Source organism: Homalodisca vitripennis, chromosome 3 (assembly GCF_021130785.1).
Source record: "Homalodisca vitripennis isolate AUS2020 chromosome 3, UT_GWSS_2.1, whole genome shotgun sequence".
Classification (NCBI taxonomy): Eukaryota; Metazoa; Arthropoda; class Insecta; order Hemiptera; family Cicadellidae; genus Homalodisca; species Homalodisca vitripennis.
Window position 1 is genome coordinate 13,281,383 of NC_060209.1, and position 27,344 is coordinate 13,308,726.

The 27,344-nt window shown below is 32.0% G+C and overlaps 1 protein-coding gene across 2 annotated transcripts; it reads left to right on the forward strand.

Moving 5' to 3' along the window:
- The first annotated feature begins 409 nt into the window (after positions 1–409).
- LOC124356591 (phosphoglucomutase-2) lies at positions 410–27,344 on the forward strand. Of its 2 annotated transcripts, none has more exons than XM_046807682.1 (11): positions 410–480; positions 5,613–5,714; positions 8,842–9,098; positions 10,080–10,272; positions 13,258–13,521; positions 14,810–14,994; positions 15,758–15,938; positions 20,668–20,894; positions 22,622–22,727; positions 24,358–24,584; positions 25,217–27,344. In XM_046807682.1, exons 2-11 carry the CDS (start codon positions 5,628–5,630, stop codon positions 25,317–25,319), a joined length of 1,830 nt encoding a protein of 609 aa, XP_046663638.1. In that variant the 5' UTR covers positions 410–480; positions 5,613–5,627; the 3' UTR covers positions 25,320–27,344. The 2 variants fall into 2 exon arrangements, with proteins under 2 accessions (XP_046663638.1, XP_046663637.1); XM_046807681.1 differs by having other exon boundaries at positions 434–501.

Genomic DNA, 27,344 nt, shown 5'->3' on the forward strand with positions numbered 1-27,344 from the left:
AGTAGTTCCTCCTTTAGTACGTTTCCTTCGTATGAAAAATATCTAACCTCACTGTCAACAAAAGTTTCTTTAGTCTCATCACCTCAGAACACATGCACACACAACACAAATTTTACTGTCAAGCACATAAAAACATAATTTATGCGTGTATGTAGTCTTGTAGTATTTCTGTGATTTATTCTTCTTACTCTTTATTTATCCTTCTATATATGCATTACATAATTAAACCTTTTTTAATTATAAATTATTGAATTTGTTGTTGGAAGAAGAAATAAATATAAAAATGGTACTTTAACTTTAATTGGGTCCAAATCACTGTACAACATTCAACACTGTACCTATCGTTAGTTCGGATTTAAACGATAGATGTTTGTTTTTGGCAAGGCTTTTTTTTATTCCGAGTTTGACAGCAAAGCACGAAAGCAGCCGGGTTGTGATTTTGTGTTGTAGGTTCAAGGTTGACAGACGACTGAGTGTCAAGTGAGTAGTAAACAAAAACACGTAAGTAATTGTATTGCATTTCGAATTTATTACAAAATTGTATTAGTTTGAATTTGTGACGTGAGTTTTTCATTGTTATAATCATTTACTTATATATTTAGACTTTGATATCTCGTTATTACTGTTATTTGAATAAATAAAAAGGCATTAAATAAACCTTCTCCAACCAAATAGGCTTAGATTTAATTTTAATTTATCTCCACATAAAATAATTTAAATGGTATGAGTGTACTAATTAATATGCTCTTATAACAATAACATTATTCCTACATTTGAAAAATTGTAAATGTTTACTTTAGCCACTTTATACTATTTGTTGTAAAAATGGTTAAGAATTAAAAACAACAGAAAAAAAATTAAATTTAGGAAAGGCTGACATTTTTGTAATCTTGTAAAAGGCACTGTAGTTGAACGGGATGACAGAAATGCCTCTGGCGCTGACGGTGACTAATGGAAAACATCCCTCAAGATAGTACCGATCAGTAAAATATAAAATTCTGGTTATTGTGAAAGTAACGGACAGAGCAGCAAAATACAAGTTTCACATTATTAACTTACTGGAATCGTCCTACAGAACAAAACAATATAAGGTTTGATGGAGTGGAATGAGAAATAACGAAGTTGTAGAACATGAAAAATGGATCAACTGTTCACGCGCTTAGCAATATTTCCATGTTGTACATCTGCGTTGGGCGTAACATAACCGGTAATTCTAAGCAATATATGGGTCAACCTCGATTTTTCTCATATTACAATATAATGTTCCAATAGTCAATTAGAAAAGGAAATGACTAGAATTTCTTGCCGGAAAGCAGTTATAGGGAGCAGGCAACTCATATTACAATATAATGTTCCAATAGTCAATTAGAAAAGGAAATTACTAGAATTTCTTGCTGGAAAGCAGTTATAGGGAGCAGACAACCGCGAGAATTACCTATTAGTGATCAGGCTTCAAATGTGGAACTACTCGAGTTAATTTTTTTTCTAAAAGAGCAAGCAGCGCGAAGCGCTGCGCAGCGGGCAAGCGTCGTGCGTGATCTTCGTATATACTGAATTGATTCAGGCCAAAGGAATGACACAGATTCCTTTACCAGATTTTTACGGAGATTTTGTATTGGGCGGATTATATTGGTTTACTTTGCTTTCCCTCATGTAATTATGTGTTTAAAATTGTTTTACATACATTACCTACATTATATTGTAATATGTAATAACAATTTATCAGAAATTTTTAATAAAAAAAGGATCACGCACGATGCCTGCCCGCTGCGCAGCGCTTCGCGCTGCTTGCTCTTTTGGAAAAAAAAAAATTAACTCAAGTAGTTCCAAATTTGAAGCCCAGATCACGTCAGTGCCCCTGATTACTAATAGGTAACTCTAAGCAATATATGACCGTCTGGCGGTTGCCTGCTCCCTATAACTGCTTTCCGGCAAGAAATTCTAGTCATTTCCTTTTCTAATTGACTATTGGAACATTATATTCTAATATGAGAAAAATCGAGGTTGACCCATATATTGCTTAGAATTACCACATAACCTTTTGTAACCGCAATTCAACCTTGTGATGATGTCATCGGATGCGGTGCCATCTTTGGAAAGTAAATGAAAAATAATACTGAAATGAGCAGATTTTTACCCAAATGAACAATGTTTTTCTTAATTTTGAGCTACCAATTAATTAGTTGTTATTGGGTTGAGACGAGTGCCTCCAGACATCAGCGTCGGCTGCGGCAGCAGCTCTGGTCCATGCTGATGTCAACGACAGAAAAACATTCCTCGAGATAGTATCTATCAGTAAAATATCAAATTCTAGAGGGGCTGATCAGAAATATAAATTGAAATGGAATGCAAAGGCAATTATGTAAAGTGTAAAAAACTTAATAAATCATGAAAAACCCTAATATAAATATATAAATGGACATTAATAGAGAACACTTACCATTAAGTGTGTTGGCGAATAGAGCTGAGTGGCAGCAACAAAAAAGTGGTGGAGCCTGGTACATGGTATTTGGCCTTGAAAAGGAATTCTGCCAGGTACCCGACTAAATGGTCACCCCGGACACCATAACGAGGGATGTTCGCCCTGACTTCTCGCCAGTATCTTTCAATGGTGTTTGTATGTGCACTGGTATCAGGGTCAACAAAATTAATGGAATGATTGACGGAGAAGTGCCTGAATCCCTCGTCACCGAGACAGTTGTAGGCCTTCCAACAGTTCCTAACAATTATTGTACTTGGCAGAACCCATTCTTTAATTACGTCAAGCAGTGTGTCCTTGTCACATTATTCAACAGGAACAAGGAAGAAATCTCTGCTCTGCCTTTTGATTCCCCCAAAAACCCACTGTCCCTGAATTCTTCTGTCGCGATTGTCTTTTCTCCTTCCAAATTTGGTCTCATCAATTTCAACGACTGTCAGAGGATCGTCAATTTTCTTTGACGTCGTTGAAATGTTTGATGGAAATACACTTCGCGGCAGAAAGAATACCAGTCTACCATAGAATGTGTAGAAACGCTAAACTCCAACGAAATATAGCGTTCCTATGTGGTGTTATAACCTGAGCTATGTTTTTTGCTAACAATTTTTATTTAATAAAGGAATTAAATAAGTGCACTAATGAGACTAACTTTTACATTGAATATACAGAAAAAAAAATCACTCACTAGCATCAAAAAATAAATAAACAAGGACTGTTTGTTCAAATGACTATCAGTCGTTTCTTTTAATCTAACCAGTCAGGAAAAGCATCGGTGATATGCCCAAAAGATGTTGCACAATAGTAAACATGACCCAAATAACAAAGGAAAAAGATGAGTAAACTCCTCCATGGAGGTAGAAACTGTGGTCAAAATGACGAATAGTAACAAAAGTACCAAACAGTTCTTGAATTATATTCAAATGCAGTTAAATTCTCATGCAAATGCAAATAACAATTTTACAGTATTTTAAATTAAAATAATTAATATAATGATCATAGTGATAATCTTATAAGTATTAAATGAGTGCTAACAATCAAACACACAATAAGAACTGGAAATAGGAAAAACTCGTAAATAATAATGAAATTATAACAACATAACAAAAATTTATAACAGGAAATACAAAATATACGTAATTTTTATATGTTTTCTCTTGGGTAGCAATGACTAACTGCTTTCGAGAAGTTGTTGAAGCATCTTCTCTTGAAAACCGTACTTCTCTTCTGTACAAATACTCACAGAGATGACCTGCAAGTAAGTCGGCTGATATGCCACTTTTTAAAATTCGTTTCACGGTCCTCCAAGAGCATTCGACTGTCTGTAATTACCTATAAAAGAAAATGTGTTTAATATATGAAAAAGTGTTTATAGTTTATACAGTTAGTTATTGTTAAAAAATCAATATCTATTGGTAATATAGAAAGTTATAATTAGATAATACCGTTTGCCAAATACTGTTTGCCAATATCGATATAAAAATCGGGTCCGCTTATCGAACTCTACCCCTGATTCTTCCCGGGCTCCAAGATTGATGGACTAATTGAGATTTAACAACAAATTTAGCTGATCAAGATGAAGCAGCGAAACACTACAGTTGTCTTCTTTAATTCTCAACTCATCTCGCCATTGTAAACTTCACAATTTGCTGCTTTTGATATTAGACCTTGTGATTGTTAAAATTCAACACTTTTTTTGCACTTCTGATATTTTCATAAAGGAAAGTGTAATACATAACATTTTATCCATCCACCATCTTCACTCTTATTTATTGTATAAACAAATGTTATTGAAATATATGGAAATAGTGATATTAAATTAAATTTGATAATATTGATGTTTCCATTTGATATCACAGACTATTGTTGATATGTTTGATTGATTTTTTTGCAGGCCTCTTACAGAACTACAGCCTTTTATATGCATAATTTACTTACAATAAAAATTTCATGATCCTTGGTTTTTCCTAGGGGTTTTCAAGAGAAACACCTGTAGATTGGACCCTTAGATTACATAATCCGATTTAGATCATAGTGGTGGATCCCTCTTGTATATTATATGAATCATGTATATATAGTAAAACTTTTAACTTCTCAAGTTCATGCCAAATATTCATTTTAGGCTGAGTGTTAACAAAGCCTAACACTTATGGAGCTGGAAAAATTTCATTGTCTATCCACAATATCTCAAAAATAAACTGACTAATAGACTTGAAATTTTACATACAGCTTCATTTCTATAGAAGAAACACTGAGTTCGATGGTGCACGTCACTTCATGCGATTTGGCTGAGCATTAGTGAATATTTTTACATTGATCATATTTTATGGGTAATCATGAGGGCAACAAGGAAATAGTATAATAAATAAATTTGTAAACAATCTGAATAATATCATATGAGATGTTAATATATGATTTTAACACATGTAGCTTTATTCATACAGTCAAACTTTTAAAAAATGGAGTGGAAAGTCAATGGTAATATCAGCGACAAGATTTCATTTCAGTACATTCTGGCAATATAGTACCTTCACTATATCACTAGAACTTTGCTTTAAACATTGCTAAAACCTAACTCAATAAACAAGAATGGGAATTTATGATGTGGCAAGATATCTAGAGAAAAATCATTGATTTAGTGTAAATTTTTGCCTGAAACTGAATTTCTATATATATAGACAAAAATGTGTTCAATGATGGTGCATGTTCAACCATGAAATTTACTCGAGCATCGTTGAAGCTCAGTAGACTGAAACAGTTTCTCTTTTATCTGTCTGAGGGATGTAAACCTCTTTTTTAATGATTGTCTGCCTGTCTGTATGTTGGACATGTCGACAATAAAATGAGCTGTGAACTTGAAATTTTGCATGCAATCCGAGCAAAGCCTGGTACGCAACACGTGGTGTGGCATACTCCTGACTTGTACATACTTTGGCAGTTTGAATTCATCACGCCGATGCAGAGAATTTTCCAACTTGATATCACAATATTCTCTTACAAATTTTCACTGTTTTATGTTTTTGTATTTATTGTACTGGTAACAGTGACTATAGTTCAGACTTTAAATTAACAACACTGTGGCACAAGACTCTATGCCTGAGTTAATGAGGGTAAATAATAATATTGTTTATTACAGATTTCCTGTCCAGTCATGAGTCCAACAGAGCAGAATGGTGGAATATCCACGGGTAATATTGAACTTGATGCTAGACTTCAACAGTGGTTTGAATGGAATAAGGTAAGTGAAATACACGACTCAGTTAAATTTTATGGTACTTTGATATTATCCGGAGGCTACTATTTTTGGAACAATTTTTCTTACCGGAGATCTGAAAACTATATTATTAGAAAGAACAGACTTTATTTGACTTACTGTGAAAATTACACGTCAATATGACGATCGGTTTTGTTTTCTGCCTCCCAAAAAGAAGCGATGTAAACAAGAAGTAAGCTACCCTGTCCATATCTACTTCTTGTTATTACGCGATATAAGTAGGTTTAGATTAGGATATCATATATATATGTTAGTAGTAGTACCAAAGTTAAAGATAACCTTTACGAGCGCTCACGTGATCTGAGTTCCAGATCTTTCAACTTTCCCGACGTCAGATCACATTGGATGATCAGGCACGTGATGTTAGGTCGGGAAAGTTTCAGAAATGCCCCTAGCCATCAGTTGATCGTCATAATGACATGTCATTTTCACAGTAAGTTCAGTAAAGACTGTTCTTTCTAATAATGTAGATTTTTTAGGTACCCGGTAAGATAAAGTTTAAAATACATAGTTGCCTTCGGATAATACCGATGTACCAAATTTATATGATATATATATATTTTTTCAACATTGCTAGATGACTGTAGGAACAACTTAAAATAATACATTAATTTTGAAAGCGTTTATTTAAAATAGAATGAAGTATTTACCCTAACAGAAAAGATTACGAGTATATCTTTTCAGCCACCTGTTGGAATATTAATCTCAGAAAATGATTTCTGAATAATTTATTTTATTAACTTTTGGACCCATATTTTGATGTAAATATCTAGGTCAATTGTAACTAAATTGAAAAATATTTTAATTCAATGAAAAATTTAATTTATGTTTTAACTTTATACTTATTGATGTATGTTTTAAACTATATCCTGTTGCTTATAAAAATAAATGATTTTCAAATAAGCAATGTGTGAGTTTGATTTTTTGTCATTTCTTCTAAAAAATTGTCAGGGAATCATCTGACTTATGATAAATTAAAGGCATATCAATCAATAAAGTCCCTTGTTCATAAAGTATTAACATTCAAAATATTTAGTAAGGTATCTTATAAGTTACAGTTAGTTAATTGTTTTTTTTTAATCAGTTTTCATGGATATATTTATTAGATTCTGGAAACAATTTCCATGTTCTGTTGTTATATAGACAATAGACAATGTATTGGTCATTACTAGTTTCCAATAAAATAACAATAGGCATCGCCAAATATTAAAGCTTAAATTACTAGCCTATTCGAGATTTAATACTCTTATAATCAATCTCACAGCTAAAAAAATTATTAATATTATAGAAAGGCCTATATTTTTGCCAACAATACAATTTATTACAAAAAAAACCTGACACAGTAAAATTTGAACAGCAAAGAGTAACAAATTAAACATTTTAATCCCCAAGGTTATATGATAATTAATGGTTTTAGTTAATCTTGCTATCTACATTTAACTTATCTTTATTCCTTGTATTGTAGTGGTGGATTACTTTCTTTTCAAAACCACTTGTGACTTTTTCTTACATACACTAAAATACCTAGTACCGGTACTACTAATATCAATATAAACTTTTACATAAAAGAAATTGTTTTAAGAATGGATAATGTTTACCTCATTGATTTAGATTCTTTCTGACATTTTCACTTCACAAGACAGGGTCTACATTAAACTATAAAGGAAAGAGAAAACTTGGTTTTACAACAGTTGAATTACTACTGTTTTATTACCAATGTAAACATAAATATTGGGTTGACATGAATTACAATTTTAACTAATATAAAAACATTTACAATAAATGCAAGCAGTTACAACCAAAATATAATTTTTTCAATCGTTTACTGTCCTACATTTCATATCAAGTTCTGTACATGTAATATACATCTTTATATATATATATATATTTCTTGTGTTCATGTGTATGTGACTGAACTCTTCCTAAACGACTGGACCGATTTTGATGAAATTTTGTGTGTGTTTTCAATGGAATTTGAGAATGGTTTAGATTTACAATTCGGTCCAATTTAAATTATTTATTTAATCAATATTTTATTTCTAAATTATTGTTCTTCTTTTGGAATGTTTTACCTTCAATCCGGCAGACTGCACTATGACACGTAATACAAAGTGAACTGATACTTAACAGCTGTTAATACGTTCAGCTGAAGTTCATCAAAGAAGCAGAAACATTTGTTTACATTTAAAATTTAGAAAATTATTATTGTAAAGTGCTTGATCAGTAGTGTAATGCAGATTGCATAGAAGAAGTTATTGCCTAATTTTAAACGTAGATTGCACCCGTGATCAATAAACTATCTAATGCAATGAAAATACTATTAAACGCTGTTATAAAAACTACTTTGTTGTACAAAGCCGTGAATGTTAGCACATAAGGTGATCGAATTTGGTTAGATCAAAGGTAAATGAAAAGAGCCAAAAGAAGACGCTTTATGATCAAAATTGGTTTTCGTTGAATAACATACCACTTCAGATAGATAAGACTAATATTATAAACAAAGATTAGTAATGATAAATGCTAACGCTGTTATAAAAACCACCGTGAATGTTTGCACATAAGGTAATCGAATTTGGTTAGATCGAAGGTAAATGAAAAGAGCCGAAAGAAGACGCTTTATGATCGAAATTGGTTTTCGTTGATACATTTTTTCTTGATCGGAGCACAAGGCAAAGTACACAAAAATACTAGAAATATCTTAGACAGAAAATTAATTTTAACAGACAGAATTTCGTTCTTTATAACCTAATTAGTTTATCGACGTTCATCTATATAAATTAATTGTACTGAATAACTTATCAACACCTAGCAATAACCACATAATATAGAGACAGGAGATATGGTACACCTTTTCATAATATGCCCAAGAGGCTCAGGAAGGAACGACTATCTCAGGAGTGTTTAAAAAATGTGATAGAAAAAGAATACGTAAATATAGTGTACTGTTTTTCAACAGGAAATTGCGTGCGAAGCCGCGGGCAACTGCTAGTATACATATAATTACTTTATAACTTGCAGCCTCAATATATTTTGTTTGTAAACTTTTTAGTTACTGTCTTTTGAAATGTCTACATTGTAAATATTTATTCAGAATGAAGATCAGAACAGAGAAGTGCGAGAAATGATCGAGAAACAAGAGGTCACCACGTTGTGTAAACTGTTTCTGGAGAGAATGCAGTTTGGGACGGCAGGATTGCGCGGCCGCATGGGTCCAGGGTTTGCGCAGATGAATGATCTAATCGTCATCCAGACAGCTCAAGGATTACTTAAGTACCTGCAGAATACGTTTGACGATCTCAAGGAGCGTGGGATTGTAGTCGGCTTTGACGGCAGGCACAACAGTAGAAGGTAGTTACATTGTAAACTATTGGTATATTCATATAAGAGTTCTAGAAGTCTGTATTAGAATTAATTTTTCTGTGTCAGTCTTACCATTCATTTTAATTCTTTTAAGTTCACCGGACTTATTTACTAAGTCACTCATAGTGTTCAACAAATAAAAAATAATGAAATAAACATTATTTGTAATATAGGCATAGGTCCAGGTGTAACGATTTTTATACCTCAATTTAGCCTACAAAATTTTGCACAGCAAAAGTATAGGGCAAATGTACCGTTTTTTGCGTTCTCTCGAAGTGCGTGTCCAAACACGGCAAACCAACATCTTTATTGTAACTTTATAATTTCGGTCTATACTTAATACGCATTATTATTCAATAAACCATGTATCAAATTAATCTCTGAAACTTTCTGATTAATTTGGAATAATATTTGTACTACTTAAGTTAAATTTTTTATAATAAAAGTTTTATTCAATAGATGACAGCAAAATTGACTAGTGACTAGTCGTTCAACATTGAAGAAACATTCTTTGGCGACTAATCACTAGTCCTCTAACAGATGGAGGGTTAATTTGAAATTTCATCCTCAGGAAAGCCTGTTATGCAAAACGTGGTTTGGCGTACTCGTACCTTGTATATAAATAAGCTTTATGAATTGTATGGTAGCATATGACCTTAATCCTCCTTACATCCCACAATCTCGAATTTTTGTTTTTTATAGACTCTAAAGATACTTTTGGATTATTTGTTAAAGCTAGCATAATAAACTTTGAATTAGTGAAAATTTAAGATACTTTCTAACAAGTAATTATTTGGAATCACAACATTTCAAAATGTTATTCCAACACAGAATAAAATGGTGCCAGTGTTTTTAAATTAATTACATACCTGTTTTATTTAAAATTAATTTTAACAATTCAAATCTTAACATATGTTAAGATCCTTAATTTTTTAACATAAGTTACATAATATGTTTGTATTTGTGGAGGTTTGCAGAACTGACAGCAGCCGTGTTCGAGCATGCGGGAGTACATGTAAATCTGTTCGCCGATGTCTGTCCTACACCCTTCGTCCCGTTTGCGGTAACACATTGTAACCATGTGGCTGGTGTAATGGTTACTGCCTCTCACAACCCCAAGGAGGATAACGGTTACAAGGTTTATGGATCTCTGGGGGCCCAGGTGTGTATCCAAGTGGTTCATGGATGCAATCTCATATATCCATGAGATGCAGTCTTATGTCAGCTCTGCTAGTGTATTAGAAAGTTCTCATTCAGTTACAGTACTGTTACATTATTATCAGATATTTTATCTCTTGTTTTATTTTTTTCACTAAAAGTTTGGCTTCTTGTTTTAAGTCAGTAAAACACTAATGAACCTTTTAGGCCTCTTTGGCTTCAGTGAATTTTGAACATATTAAATGATAATGGTCCACATAATTTCTATGAAATTAACCTTTTACACTCCAGCTATTTGAGATCCATTTTCTCAATTAGGTTTATTTAACTTCAACGTAAATGATTATATTACATTTATTTAATTCATATAAAATAATTCTTTAATTTATCAGAGGCAAATAATTCGGGGGAAATAATTCTTTAATTTATTTATTTTAACTTTTCTTATTAATCTAGAAAATTATGTTAAAAAAACATTTTTTTAAGTAAAGATTTTTTTACCTATTTAATTGGAAAAAATAATTATATAATCCAAATAAATAGTTACTAATCCAAATAAATCATTATTTAATCCAAATAAATCAATATTTAATCCAAATAAATAACTATTTTATATAATTTATCAGCAGCTGGGGATTTTTATTTGTTTCTTATATATCTAAAAAATAAACTTTTTACTTTAAAATATTTGTTTGTATTTTTAGTTCTTGAAAGAAATTACCTTTTTGTAATAGGTGTTTTTAATATAAAATAGTAATCATATAGTAAACTTTATATTAACAACATAATTGAATATAAGTTCTTTTGATATACTGTATATTTAAAAAAAATAATAATAAAATATTGTTTATTTCTATATTCTCCATATTTTTATGCACAATGGAAGTGTGACTACACAATTGTACAAAATAAGTCACAAGAAAAACTCCTTAAATTAGCTACTTGTCTCCGTCAAACAATCTACAGTAAAAACTCAGTTATCAGAAAGAATAGGGGATGAACATGTTTTGAATTACCAACATTTCTGAAGATTATGTAGATAGAAAAAAACTTGTGGAAGATATATGTAGGTATACTCATATATTAATATTACTGCATTATAAAATAATGCACAGAACAATAAAAATATTTGAATTATTATCAATTTAAAAAAATTAATAATAAATTAGTGAAAAAAATAAAAATAAAACAAAATATTAATTTGCATTAATTTTTTTAACTATTTGTTTTTTATTAATTTTTAATTTTATTATTTAATTTTTTATTTTATTAACTTTTTTTGAATTTTCAGTCTTTTTTGTATTTACAAACAACTGAATATAAACATATTTGTTCTCGAAAAAAGCGGAGATAAAACACTGAACTCGCCACTGCAAGACAAGCACTAAGCTATAATGGGAAAACAGGTTTTGCTGCTGCCAGCAGGCTTGACGCATGCAACACTAACATTCCAAGATGTGAAAGGGCTGGTGACTCATCTACTGGCGGTACAGTTATGAATTGGTGCGGTAGCTCGTAAAAGCTTGGATAGTATTGAACAGGAGGGTTTTTTTAGAACATGCCGTCCGGCGGCAAGGTAGTTGAGGTGTTGTCCTCGATTGACAGCCTCTGCAATAAATATTTTGAGTGCTGTCAGTATAATATTGGGGTTGCAGCGTGCCCAAATATTTTTGTTCTTTCTGTAGCGTCTCGATTTGGGGCCACTGGAACTGTTTTCACTACTTCTCAAGCCATTTCTGATAACCCGAGTTTCCGATAATCTTAGTTTTACTCTATCTATATTATCAAATAAATCCTTGATAGTATTAGAGAAAGCAAAAGCAATCAAATCCTTGTTGAAGACTGGTTGGCGGCTAATGACTTGGTTTTAAATAAAGAGAGAAAAAAACAGTTGTGTTAACTTTGAAAGAAAAAAAGTTACAGACATTTTCCCTAAATTCTTAGGAATAACTTTAGATCCAACTCTTAATTGGTATGTAGTCGATATAAAGGCAAAACTCAGTAAAAGTACTTTTGGTTTAAAACGGTTGAGCGGTGGGTTAGAGCAGGATGGACTAAGACAAACTTACTTTGGCCTTTTTCACTCACATTTAGCTTATGGTTTGATTATATGAGGAGGAGCTTCTAAGTCACAAGAAATATTAATAGCACAAAAGAAAGCAATTAGAGTAATAACTGGATCACACAGACTGGCAGATTGTAAGCAAATATATAAAGAGTTAGGAATATTTACTTTGTATTCATTGTACATTTTTCAGTGCCTTATGTATTAAGATCAGATTTAGATAAAATTTGTACAAGAAGGTCCATACAATTCCACAACACTAGGTCAGCATTCTTAATTAACTTACCACAAAGCAGGCTACAAATAAGTGAGAAAACCCAATAGTTATATCAAGCCACCAAAATACATGACAACGTAAAGAAACTAGAGCAAAATGGGTTTAAAGCTAGCTTAAAAAAGTTTTTATTGAAAAATCCTTTTTACAAAGTAGATGGGTTTTATCCAAGAGTTGGGCTGAGTCAGATTTTGTAGTCTGAAAGAAGCTTAGTTACAAATGTATGTTAAACGAAATGTAGACGATTTTAACAATGTTTCTGCGATTAATTGTTAATAGTTTTTAATCTTTGTTATTCATTGACTATTTTTATAATTATTGTTAATTTATTTATTATGCTATTTATCTATTTGTTATTTATTGACTATTCAAAAACTATTTATTTCTTGTTTATTTATATGATTTGGAGAGTCATAATTGAAATTGAATATTGATTATATTGACTTTTATCAATTTGACAACAAAAACATGCTATGAGCAATATTTATAGCCTATATTGCATATATTTGATAAACTTATATTAATATTGACTAACCTACAGTATGTATTTATTTGGAATATTCTGTGGCCGAATAAATATTCTATTCTATTCTTGATTTTTGCTGAGTGAAATCCTAGTATCTTCACTCATTGGTAGTGTTGTTTCACAGATAATCTCTCCAGTAGATAAGGAAATCCAAAGATGTATTCTGGAGTGTCTGGAGCCCACAATCAGCTGGGAAGTGACACTGTCAGCTGATACGTTGGACCAGACGCAGCTGATTGATATGGCTGATGCGTACTACGCTCTGCTCGAGACTGGAGTTTTCAACTCTGCGGCAAACGCTGAGTCAACACTCAACATCACGTATACAGCCATGCACGGTGTCGGTTACCCTTTCATCGTAAGGGCTTTTGAGGTGGCGAAGTTTAAGGTAAAAAGGAGTTAGCTTATTTTCTGAGTACTTTAATTATTACCAACATCTGTATTGCTGTTTAGTATAGTTTATAATAAAAAAACACTGTATTTGTGAATTTTTTAAATATTTCTCATTAATGGTCACATAATAATAGTATTTATTTGCCAAATTATTTTCAATTGAACAAAATCTTTGGCATGATTGTGTGAAGAAATTTAATACTATGCATTTAACTTCTCATTACATTTGTTATTATAAAGATCATAACATTCTGGCCAGATATTTTAATATCGGTTTAATTATTTAGAGCATTGTATAAATAATTAGGGAATCGAATAGTAATTTGGAAATTTCCAAGACGACATATATATAACTTGAATAGTTAAAAAAAGCTTCTTTTGAAATATTGTTAAAATATAGTGAATTTTATTCGGAAGTTAAAAATATACAAAGCGAGTGAAATCTTGTTAAATTTTGATCAATATACTTAATAGTATACTTTATGAACTCAAAATTTGATTCCAAAAACTTTCCTACCAACATTAATAATTTACATTTTCAAATCTTAGTCTCTCAAATGTAGGTGGCCAAATTTTCTTTGATAATGCTATGCTGTTGTAACAAGTATTTAGTCATTGCATAAACTTAGACTTACGTACGAAGTGTTGGATAATATCTAATTTGGATTTATACTAATAAATATCTGCTTACAAATAAAGACTACAAATATATTTTTATATTCGGAGGGCTTCTTTTGAGAAAAATGTAAAATTTGTTTAGTTCTTTTATCTAAATACTAGCTGTTTCACGTGGCTTTGCACACTTTTCTTAAGCTTTGCCCGTGTATGAGCACTTCTTGTTCAAGTGAATTTCCAAAGCTAATGTAGAGTTTACCTTGTTGCCACGATCAAGAAAATCTGTCAAAAGAGTATGTTTATGTCCATTGTACACATACATGTACTATATTATAAAATGGTCTAACACTCAAACTTTAAGTTCAACTAGAAATTTATTTTAAAGACAAATATACATAAAAATTTAGTGCCTTCCAATAGTGTTTGGCTATTTAATATAAGTAACTGTCTCGTAATTGCAGTTTATAATGTGCAGGTGCTTTGATAAATTTCATATTTTGTAGTGCCGCCTGGTGGCTTGTTACATCATTGGGCATAGCAATAAACCGTCTATGTGGAAAAATACATATACATACAAATTTTCATAATGATTGGTCAAATAGTTTCTGAATCTATAAAGGACATACAGACCAAAAGAGAGGAGTGATTACTGTAACTCGATGTTGTAGCCAGTGATCCCAGTGGTGGAGCAAATAGAACCTGACCCGGAATTTCCCACGGTTAAGTTCCCCAACCCGGAGGAGGGCAAGAGCGCCCTGAATTTAGCCATTGCCACAGCCAACGCCCACGGCAGCACCGTGATTGTGGCTAACGACCCTGATGCTGACCGTCTGGCTGTTGCTGAGAGAACAAGGTGAATATTCATACTGTGCCAACTTACAGATACAGAAATGGCATGTATTTAAGCAACCACTGAGAGATAGATTCAATTTGAAATGCCCAATTTTGCAAATTTGTTGTGCAAATACCAAGAGGTGGTACTCCTTTCTTATTATACTACCATGCATACACAATACTATACCTACAAAGTTAGGGTACATTTAATGTTTCTAGTCATTATAAGGCTACTAGTGAGGGGGGGGGGGTAAAAAGGAAAATTACCTTTTTTAGGTAATGTGGGTTTTTGGATTTGGTTACCATTACTTCTGGAATCTTTTCTTACGAATTTAAAATTTCAAAGTGAAGTGGAGCTAAACTCACCATTCACACATCTTAAGTACGTTAAACTCAGTAATCCCAACCTATTACAACAGATTTGTATAGACAAGCAAGAGAAGATAAGAACTTAACTGTAATTGTGACAAGTCGTAGTGTTATTTTTTTATGGAAAGGCATGCAGGGTAGTGTGTTTACTGTTAAGTAGCAACATAAACCCTGAGGATGTGACATGCACACACTCTCCACCGTATGACCTTCCCTCACTGAGCCTGCTAGAAACGTGAATCTTTAGTACAGTGTGAAAGTAAACCTTAATGGTGTAGATCTTTGATCGTCTGATCTGCCATGCCTTTTTAATTGGAAAGAGTTGTATTCATTAGTTGATCAATGGTTAGATATTTTTTATGACGCAGGTAACTATGTAGCATTTGTGTGCTTAAATCAGCTATGTGCACCAGATCGGGAGAATGGAAGGTCTTCACAGGCAACGAGCTCGGAGCCTTACTGGGATGGTGGAGTCTCTACACATACCAGAGACGGAACCCCGACTCTGACCTCAGCAATGTCTACATGATATCCTCCACTGTCTCCTCCAAAATCCTCAAAACCATGGCCAAGCAAGAGAAGTTCAACTTTGAGGTTTGTTCAAGTCTATATATTAGCCTATATTATTCCTAAAATTGGAATTACATATATGTAGTTCATTCAGCGTAGATCCATGTGACAGTCTTGGTCAGCAAACTCACCACTCTGCAGAGGTTTCAAACAACTTTTTTGTGTAGACAGTATTACTATACAATCTGTTTGTGAAAGTTGGAACTGTTTATTTTCCGGTACTATTTTACTTTAACTCGTTATTCTATATATATAAAAGAAAGTCGTGTTAGTTACACTATTTATAAGTCAAGAACGGCTGATCCGATTTGGCTGAAAATTGGTAGAGAGGTAGCTAAGAACTGGGAGAAAGACATAGGACACTTTTTATCCCGTTCCCGATTCAGGATTCCGCCCCACTGGTCTCTAAAAGTTACAGAAATACCCGTAAGAAATACATTGCAGCAAACATATGTTATTAAGTGAAAGAGCCTTTTCAAATTTAATCAGCTGTTCTTTGTAAACATATATAATGCAACAAAAGAAATATATGTTTATATCATTTAATTACTATTTTAAATTTCTTTACACTTATAGTTTGAAAGCATAGAGTAAGCTTAAGAGAAACAGCAAATTTTGTTTCAACTGTTTCTGCAATCACTGTTAAACATAGACTTTACTATCCAGATAATACAATTCAAATTTGACGTAAAAATTCACCTTTAACTGCAGTATTTATCTAATATAAACCATGCTCGTGCTTGATCAGAAGAGCAATGCAGATATCAAAATTACTACCTTACGTTGGCTACAAATATAAAGAATGTTATAAAACCAACCTTAGATGTTTTTTTTTTTTTTTTTTTTTTGACAGACGTATGAATGGTTTTCAGAACTCCGTGTGTACATATTCTCTCAATCGAGACAACAAAGCAAGCTTAATCATGGCATCGGAGATATAACTAATTTGATCCAGAAGTGATACATGCGCAAAGCCTAAAATAAAAACCATACGCAATTTCGCTTAACATGTGAACCTCATAATCATTAGACTGTAATAATATGTACCTAAAATATGCCTATTTTCGCTTCAAAATTACATTGAGCGCCATAATTTATTACATTGTATGTGCGCTAATGAATTCCGACTTTTTGACTCCTGTCCACAATGGTCTAATATAGTTCAATTGTATACAAAAATCATGGAATATTGGAGAAAAATTCCAGTTATTTCACAGGTGCATATTGAGACTGTTCTAAAATTTAAATCTTAAATAGATCATGAGCTTGGAGTATCTTTCAGTTACTATAATTTATCTCAGAAGGGTAATAACGACGTTCAAAAGAAATATGCCTCCTATGTCCCAATTTTTCTGTAGGAAATCGTGTGCGAAGCCATGGGTAACTGGTTGTAATTGGTATTATATTGAAAATGAAGAGTTTTCGTTATAAAATACTACGAATTTATTGACAAACTAGCTGTTACCCGCAGCCAATCGCGCATAATTGCTCTTACTAAGTAATATATGGACTTCGGTTCTTAAGATTTGCGTGCGAAGCCGTGGGTAACAGCTAGTTAATATATAAGGCTACGTTTCACTCTAAGTTATCACATATCAATGAAAAGATGAAATTTTGAACTTAAGTTTTCGTATGTAAAAAGTTAGTTAACCTTTCTTTATTTGGCTATACATAGTAAAAGAAAAACTACAATAATTTTTAAAATTAAAGATTTACGGCAGTTGACCAGTTGCATTAAAGAAATTCAGTGACTTTGTAAAATATCATAGCTGTTATTATTTTTTGTAGAAACTCAGAGTAGCATCACTGTAAATTTCCAGTTCTGGATGAACCATCTATTGGACACATAAGTGTTTTTATGTGTAACAGATTTTTGAAATTATGTCTTTATTTGAATACTTACGAACAAACAAAAGTTTCAATATAACAGTGGCAAATGCCCGAAATCTTGTTATCCTTTCAAACCTTCCATCACCAGTAGCAAAGTTTTAACCGAAGAAGTTTCAATAGTCGGAAAAAATACAAATCTTATTTTATTTGTATACATTATATAAACAATTTTATACCAACTGTCAGTTCTCAACTGACATTTTTCAATTTAAGAAATTATAAATTAAAAAAAGAATAAAAAATTAAATCCATAAAAATATTGTTCAAAAAGTTCTTAATGCTGATTTACAAACTTAAGGTGTTAAAAATATTATTCGGTGATGAAATACATACATTTTTTGTGCTGTCTTAAACAACAGAAATGGTTGACGAAATTATGTCCGTAGATTAACAACATGCAAAAATATTATTTTAAACACAAAAGTAATTATTAAGAGAAATAACATTTTTTAAATAAGACCCTTTATATGTTTAATTCCTTAACGATATTTTAACATTGAAACTTAGGTAAACAAAAGGAAATAAATTAGCAAATGATCTATTAACCCTTTGAACCCCAGGCGACGAAATATCGTCGCCGAGAAGATATGCGAAGATCCCCGCGGCGACGATGTATCGTCGCCAATGAAGTTGCGAGAATCCCTGGGCGACGTAATATCGTCGCCATGGTATATGCGTTTAATACATATTTATTTGAAATCGTAAAATACTTATTTTATGAGTATTAATACATATTTATATGTATTTTATTAAAATACTATTTTTTTTATTTATTTATTTACTAATTTATTTATTTAGGTAATATCAGTTATTTTTGTGTTGTACGCCTAGAGGTTTTTACAAGTCGCATACTTTTATATAAAAATTCAAAAAAAGTTTATTTTTAGAGATATCAATATAATTTTTTTTGTACATACACAGAACTAAATTTAGAAAAATAAAATGTGGGTGCCCATGGTAAAAATATTTCTTATTTTTTAATTAAAAAATCTTAAAATCAATTTTTTTGCCTAAAAATCTATATACATATATTTTAAAATTATGTTAATGCTGTTAAACATTTTTGTATACTTCAGACTAATCTTTTTCTGTGTATACAATTTCATTCTGGACATTTTGGTGTGTAATACAAGACAATAGCATAAAAAATAGCAAAAGTATTAATTTTTTACAAACAGTATGTAAAACAGCTGTTTCTGCTCCGGGGATTCTCGGTAGTTCTTAGGTCAAATGATTTTGGTACGTTTTTTCCACCATCAATATTTTGGTCTGGGGTTCAAAGGGTTAATAATACTGAAATTAGCTTTAACATGAAAAATCATAACTGAATATAAATAAAGTCATATTACAACAGTCTCCCTGAAACAATTAATTTAGAAACCAATCCAAAAAAATTTAATTCTAATTAAAACACTATGCATACTGTGCTTTTCACTCAGTTGGCATGGAGCGCACTCAGGGTTGATATTTGTGGCAGTTTTGTAATCCTGGAGGTTGATCTCAAGAATTTTGTTTGTTTATGAATGTGTGCAACTGTATGGAGAGTCGAGAAAATGGATTTAGTTTGTAAGATAAATACTATAAAAAATTGATATTATTATTGACTATTGCAATACAGTTTAATATATATTATCGACAAAAGAAATATATACTATTCTAATCATTATTGGTCAGCAGTCATCATGACACATCTGTTACAAAAACAACAATTTTATAGGTTGTTACATCACTCAATGTAAAAACTCTGAATCAGTTTGAGTTGTTTATTATTTAGTGTGCATGTTAATGTTATAATAAAACAGTTATATATCACTTTCTTTTGCCACGCTGTAGTTATGATTTTTTTATGGTATACTAATTCATGTTTTCCCAGAAAATTTAATAGGAAATATAGTAATATGAAGACCTGAATCTCCAAAAACCACTGTATGTCAGAAAAAGAAGAAATTACTGAACTTTTAGTAGAATAGTAAGAAAAGTAAACTTAAATTCATACATACATAATTAAGAGATAGAAACAAACTGTATAGGAAGAAATATATGAGTTTAAAAAGTGATTTTTCACAAATTGTAAATTCATCTTCAAATTTTAATAAATTTAAATGGAAAATATTAAATAGTGAAGTAGGAGAAAATACTTTAAGACTATAATAACATAAAAATAAATGGTAGGTGATAAACCATTATGGAATCCAAATGGCACAAAAAATATATAATTATTTACAAATCACATCAAAACAAAACTAAAATAAATTGTCTATTTACAGTTATAAGATTTATTTTGTTGTTCTCTAAAGACAAGAAGCTTATAAATTGCGCTTAGTCCTATAAGGACCTTAGCGCTGCTTCCGGAGTGATAGGATATTCAGGATAGGTAAGGTTAGGGGCTAGAGACCGCCTCCTATCGAGATCCATGAGGAAGAATTAGGGCATTAATCTTAAAGTCATTTCCCCCCGGAAGAAGGGGAGGCCAGCTCTGAACCAGCCTCTCCAGTCAAAGCAGGCAGAGGGTGACACACCCTTGATGAGGGTGAGGGTATCAAGAACCTCTGATACTTAGGGAACGAACCTCACCAACTCCGTCATCTCCCGCAGAAGACTAGACCTACCGAATTGCCCTTGCACCCCAGAATCTCGACATTTGCAGTTAGTTATGTGTCACTCCTGGACATCCATAAGGTTGCCCAGATTTGAGTGACACATCGGTTTTTGCTGTGTCCAGTGGTAGGTTCAACTGGAAGGTATAAACCAAGCAGAAGTGATTCCCGCTGGGTGGTAAGATTTATTCACTATGTCAAGAAATTTTCTAATATCTGGTATTAAAATAAGACCTAGCATTTAAATGCACACTAATAATGTGCAGGAAACACTGACGGGCTTCAAGTGGATGGGAACACGCAGTGCCGAGCTGGTTGCCCAAGGGAAGACGGTACTGTTTGCCTTCGAAGAGTCCATAGGCTTCATGTGTGGCACGGGGGTGCTGGACAAGGATGGGGTGACAGCAGCAGTGCGGGTGATAGAGCTGGCAACCTTCCTGCAGAGCAACCAGGGGCTCAGCCTCAGCGAGAAACTTAACTACATCTACTCCTTGTGAGTGTTCCTAGGCTAGAGCTTCTGTAAAAACTTAACTGTATTTACTGTTTGTGAATGTCCCTAGGTAAGAGCTTCTGTAGAAACTTAACTATATCTACTCCTTGTGATTGTTCCTAGATTACAGATTCTTTAGAAACTTAACCGTATCTACTCATTGTGAGTGTTCCTAGGTTACAGCTTCTGTAGAAACTTAACTGTATCTACTCCTTGTGAATGTCCCTAGGAAAGAGATTCTGTAGAAACTTAACTCATCTACTCTTTGTGAGTGTTCCTAGATTACAGCTTCTTTAGAAACTTAACCGTATCTACTCATTGTGAGTGTTCCTAGGCTAGAGCTTCTGTAGAAACTTAACTAAATCCTTTCCTTGTGAGTGTTCCTAGGTTAGAGCTTCTTTAGAAACTCAACTGTATCTACTCCTTGTGAGTGTTCCTAGGCTAGAGCTTCTGTAGAATCTTAACTACATCTACTCCTTGTGACTGTTACCAGGCTAGAGCTTCTGTAGAATCTTAACTACATCTACTCCTTGTGAGTGTTCTTAGGTTAGAGCTTCTGTTGAATCTTAACTACATCTACTCCTTGTGAGTGTTACTAGGCTAGAGCTTCTGTAGAAATTAACTATATATACTCCTTGTGAGTGTTCTTAGGTTAGAGCTTCTGTTGAATCTTAACTACATCTACTCCTTGTGAGTGTTACTAGGCTGTATTACTAAGAACTACTATAAACACTATGTTTAATACTTTTAGTTATTTATTGTACATATATTTATTATCAATGTATATATTAATACTAATTGTAATAGTATTGTAATTATACAGGAAATAAACTTTCTTTCATTCATTCATTCATCTACTCCTTGTGAGTGTTACTAGGCTAGAGCTTCTGTAGAAACTTAACTATATATACTCCTTGTGAGTGTTCTTAGGTTAGAGCTTCTGTTGAATCTTAACTACATCTACTCCTTGTGAGTGTTACTAGGCTAGAGCTTCTGTAGAAATTAACTATATGTACTCCTTGTGAGTGTTCTTAGGTTAGAGCTTCTCTATAAACTTAACTACATCTACTCCTTGTGAGTGTTACTAGGCTAGAGCTTCTGTAGAAACTTAACTAAATCCTTTCCTTGTGAGTGTTCCTAGGTTAGAGCTTCTCAAGTTGATTGCTAGATTGACTGATTCATAATTTATTTCCAATTATGTTATGTGCGTGCGGTGTAAAATTCAAAATCATTAAAAATTAATTTAAATGTTACAACAATCCAAATATAGTAATAATAAGTTTAGTTAATATACAGTTATGGAATTAACCTATATAACTAGTTGTATATTCAGTAATATTAGCAGTTACATTATTTTAAAAGTTGAATTCCAAGAATACTTCTCTAAGAAGATTTGTATGTATTAAAATAAAATAATCTACAGGACCTTTTGTGAGAAGAAACCTTTGTACATGGAGGCTAAATGTAACAACAGGCTTTGAAGAAAAAAATTTATCATTGGTTGTGGGAGAGACCTTTTTATAATTTAAATTAATTTCAATGGGACTGAAATATTTGACAATGTATCTTCACTACTACAAGTTGTTATTGTAAACTTTTGATACCACTTCAATTCTTGATGATTTTGAAATAAACTTATTATCTCTCTCTATATATTATTGTAAATAGTGTTTTTCAAAATACATTTTAATTGATTTTATGTAAACTGTAATTCTGTCTTTGTTTTATAGTTATGGTTACCACATCTCAGAGAATTCATACTATATCTGCCATGATCCAGAAGTGATAAAAACCCTCTTCAATCGTTTAAGGAACTTTGGAGATAGTCCTGATACTGTAAGTGGAATATCATTTAGTTATGAATGTAAATGAGTTAGAAAGTGTATAAATCTGAACAAATTTATACATTTGTATACATAGTATATCATCTGTGCTGGATAAATTACTATAAACCTTTACAGTTATCTCCAGTTTGTTTTTATTTATCACATTTTATACCCATATTAGTCTTTCTTTACATTATTATACACACTGTTAAGATATATCTAAATAATATATGTTATAAAATTTTCCGGTTAATTTAACCCCTTCACGGCTTATTAAAATGACAAAAAAACAAAGTTTTTATTTTTTATTACATATTTTATTTTATTGGTACATTTTAATTACAAAAAAAGTTATTGTTAAAAATCTTCAAAAAACATTTTTGACTATATATTTTTTGTTGAATTTGTCATAGATTTTTTAATACGTTCACGACGATGTGTACCCCATCGGGTACATGTAATCTTTTACACACGGGTACACACCAGGCTTTTGTAAAGTGTGTTGTGCGCCCGATGGGGTATACAGTGCTATGCATTTCATTATTGGGCTTTTATTGTTTGCCTGTCTTGGTGGTTTGTTAAATTTGATCACGCGCTTAAATAAATACCTCAGACTCGTGTACTCCATCAGGTGCACGATTGCTTAATTTTTAAGTTAAATTAATTTTTTTAGGTACTCCTTGCAGTACACAGTGAAAAATTGAAAAACATACGTAACTAGTAAGCAGTAAAATCACTTAAAGATGTTTTTTCCCTTAGTTATGTATTTATTTAACAGTTCCTTTGTGAACGTTGATCCGTAACTATATTTTGTATAGTTGTTAAGTTTGAATTAAATGTAAGAATTATTATAAAAAGCAACAGTCTTTTCCAAATTTTCATAGAGAAAATGCTTCTTGTAGCAAACCTTAAATGTTGCAGGGTGGAATTTATTTTTCCTTAGCCCTAGGAGCACTTTACTGACAGCATTTCAATTTGTGGAACAGCATTTCAATTTGTGGGACAGCCTTTCTGAAATTTTGTAAATGAGTTCATTGACTGGCCAAAACTGACTAGAAAATGTGAGTTTTGGAAAATTATAATTGCAGATTGGTTTATTTTATGTAGTTAGGAAAATCTGTTCACGTATATCTGAAAAAAGGAAAAGTAAATTTTAGGTCAAAGACAAATATTAGAAATATTATTATCTTATTTTAAATTAAGGTCATATAAGTAAATCAGTATTATATGTTTGGGTTCATTATACAACAATATTTTCTCTTACGTACTTTTTTTATATTATATATTGTAACATTTTCTGGCACTTTAATATGTTGCATTTTTTGCTTTCTTAACATGATTTATTACTAATGAACTTACTTTCTCGTAATTGAATCTTACTAATCAACATTTTGAAGACAATATTGTTTAATATTACAGGATACTATGATGTCTTCCATATATCAGAGTCCTGTATAAGAACTGCGTAGTAACGTAGTTGTACCAGATGTACCGGATGTACCAGTGTTGTGTTATCAAATGAGAGGTGTCCTAAAAGTGAAAAAGTTATTAGTAAACTAATTTTAACTGAAAAGTTTTGAGAATTTTACGTTCACAAAATTATCAATGAAAGTTAAACAATATTGATTTCTGTTGGCTAGTATCCGGAGGGATTGTTGGACAACAAGTACCGTGTGGTGGCGGTGCGCGACCTGACTACCGGGTATGACTCGACCACGCCAGACCACCGCGCAACACTTCCAGTGTCACGGTCCAGCCAGATGGTCACCTTCAACTTCCACAATGGTCTGGTGGCCACACTGCGAACTAGTGGCACCGAGCCCAAGATCAAATACTACACCGAGTTTTGCGCTTCTCCACAGCTCAAGTCAGTACTGTCATTGTCTCTGTCACAGAGGATTAGCGTAATAATAACATACAAAGATACGTACAAGTACATGGCCTTCAACTGAATATTGAGTTAAGAGGTAAAAGTAAGACATAACATATAGAATTTGCAAACGAAAATGAGGTTGTGTCATGTGCTGAATGTAAAGAAATTGTCATTGAAAATGGCACAAAAATGGATTCTGCAGTCACGCTAAAAACAGGAATGCAGTAAAGGTAAGATGTGTACTAATTACCTCATCTGATTGTGCCATCCATTTAAACTTTAAACCATAAAACCTTTAAAAATTAAAGCAGAATTTGAAATAATAAATTATTATTAAAAATTAATGATTGACTCTTGACATTTAAATTTGACTAGAGAGAAAGATTTCTCTTAAATTGACTTTAGGTGATCTAGTAGCAAAGAAACCTAATGTGAAATAAAAAAAATTATGTAGAGCTTATTCAGTTGACGAATTTTACCAAGCGCAAAGCACAAGATTTTCTACAAGTTAAAAATTTGATTGGTATGACATTTTAGTTTGTAGCATTGTAGATAGATGCTATTCATTTTATGTACATAAAATTTACGAATATAGAGTTTTTGACTTCGACTTCATTGTTGTTCAGGGACGTTGACGAGGTGAAGTCAGTCCTAAAAGAGATGGTTGGTGCTATCATTGAAGAGTGGCTGCAGCCGAAACTGAACAACTTGATATGCAGGTCCAACTGAATCAACAAATCATCGATTAGCTTTCCTCTCTCTCTTCTTGAGTTGTTAGTCTTGTCCATATCAGCTGTTAAAACTGTGTAAGTCTGGTTTTGTTTACGCTTTGGATAGTTGTTGCTACGTGTGTTTCATAGTGCTTAGCACTAGCTAGTTTGTACTCGGTAAATAGAAATCAACATTGTTAACACTCATTGTTTGTTAAATAACATTAATTTACTTAAATGTGATTGTAATACATTAAAATCGTGATTGCAATGTTAAACGTAAATGTTGTTATGTTGTAAAAACTGACGCTTAAGGAAACTGAAATACTTGACTTACCTGACAATAAACCAATTGCCTTTTAAGGGTAAGTGTCAAAAGTTAAACTCTGCGGGAAACCCGACTTGCAATAAGATCTCTTCTGTTATTTTATAACTTCAGTCTAAATTTATATCGTGTTATTTGCGCTCTGTTGATTTACGTAACCGTCCACTCAATGTATAACCCATATCTGCCCAGAACAAGAACAGTAAAAGATACTGTGTTTGCTTATTGTTGTACAAGTAGTGGTTAGAAACTTCCCACGTTGGCTTATATAGGTAGGTTAATACGTTAATTGTGGGTTGCTGTAAGCTGCTAGAACTGATTTCATACCATTTTCCTTGTTCTGTTTTATGTATATATTTTCTTCCTTTCCATATTTAAAACAGAGTAATGTTTCTGGAAGCTATGTAATATATTTTTATTTAACAGGACACAAAATTAACATTATGGACATTTATAGAACTAAATATTAGTACACAGGTAATAATAGGTTCACATTTAAGGCATATAGTAAAATACACATTTATTTGGAAATCAAAGTATAAATTCATGTAATTATTTATTCTATATGCAAAATTCAATGGTTTAGCTATTAAAGAACAATGAACTTTACATTCCCTTCTATGATGAAGTAAGCTTCCAAATATTTACAAGAATATAATCGTTCAATATTCAGTTAAAAATTGTGCACAACATACAGGGTGTTTATAAACGAATATCAGTGTTTTAACGGTCTGTTCATGAGTCGCTATTTTTTAATTATAATTTTAAGTTATATGTAAAAAAACTAAAAAGTGTTAAAATTCCGATATCATTTAAAAACACCTGGTATAAAACGCATTAATCAAGGATTGATTAATTGAAAGGATAACAGACTTTAGGAAATTTACCATTGTTAAAGGTTACAAAACAGAACACTGCTTTGAAAACTGCTATTATTTTCTTAATTTGTCTAACCTTAGACACGTAAACCTCAGACATAAGATTTTTTTACACGTACCAAAATTAAAAAACAAATCTACCACACATGGCTATGAACTCACAAAAACCAAACTTACAAACCATGTCACTTTCTTTTATTTTTTATGATCAACATAGATATGCACAGTAAAATAAAAATGTAATTAGTAAGCAGTAATTGTGCATATTCTTACTTTATTTTAAAATGAAGTACTTAAAGTTGCGATTTCAAGTAACAGTTTTTGTTTTTCTGTTAAAAGTTCTATATTTTGTTACTTTCAGTTAATTAGTTTAATGAAATTGAGTATTATTGTACGGGATTGTGTATAAAAATGGTTTTATATGGTACTTTGTATAAAGTTGATTTTTGAACACTCGTGCCAAAGGTTATGTATGCTTTGACTAATAAAATCCAAATTTACTGAAAATATGTGCTGATCATTAATTATTACTTGGCATCTCAAAATTAGTAAGTTTTACTACTACATCTAACTAGTGGTGCCTGTAATGTAATGTAATTAAATGTAATCCTTCATTTACTTGTTTGTGTTCTTGTTTAATATATGATCAGTTTATTGTCATTGTATTGCAAAAAAATATTAATACAATACAGTGTTTGGAGCAAGTGTAATACATAATGTTAATTAAACATTTATACAAAAAACCACAAGAGAGTGCAGTTGAGGGAGGAGCCTATTTTGCCCGTGACCTTGGAGCGGCCAACGAGAACTGAGCGACGTTGCCAAACTTGTTCCCCGCTGT

Bases quoted from the DNA above. Each gene is read 5' to 3' on its own strand.
- LOC124356591 (XM_046807682.1), top strand. From the start codon at position 5,628: ATGAGTCCAACAGAGCAGAATGGTGGAATATCCACGGGTAATATTGAA. The intron at 13,522-14,809 runs GTAAAAAGGAGT...TCGATGTTGTAG, and splicing joins TTGAGGTGGCGAAGTTTAAG to CCAGTGATCCCAGTGGTGGA. The intron at 15,939-20,667 runs GTTTGTTCAAGT...AATAATGTGCAG, and splicing joins AAGAGAAGTTCAACTTTGAG to GAAACACTGACGGGCTTCAA.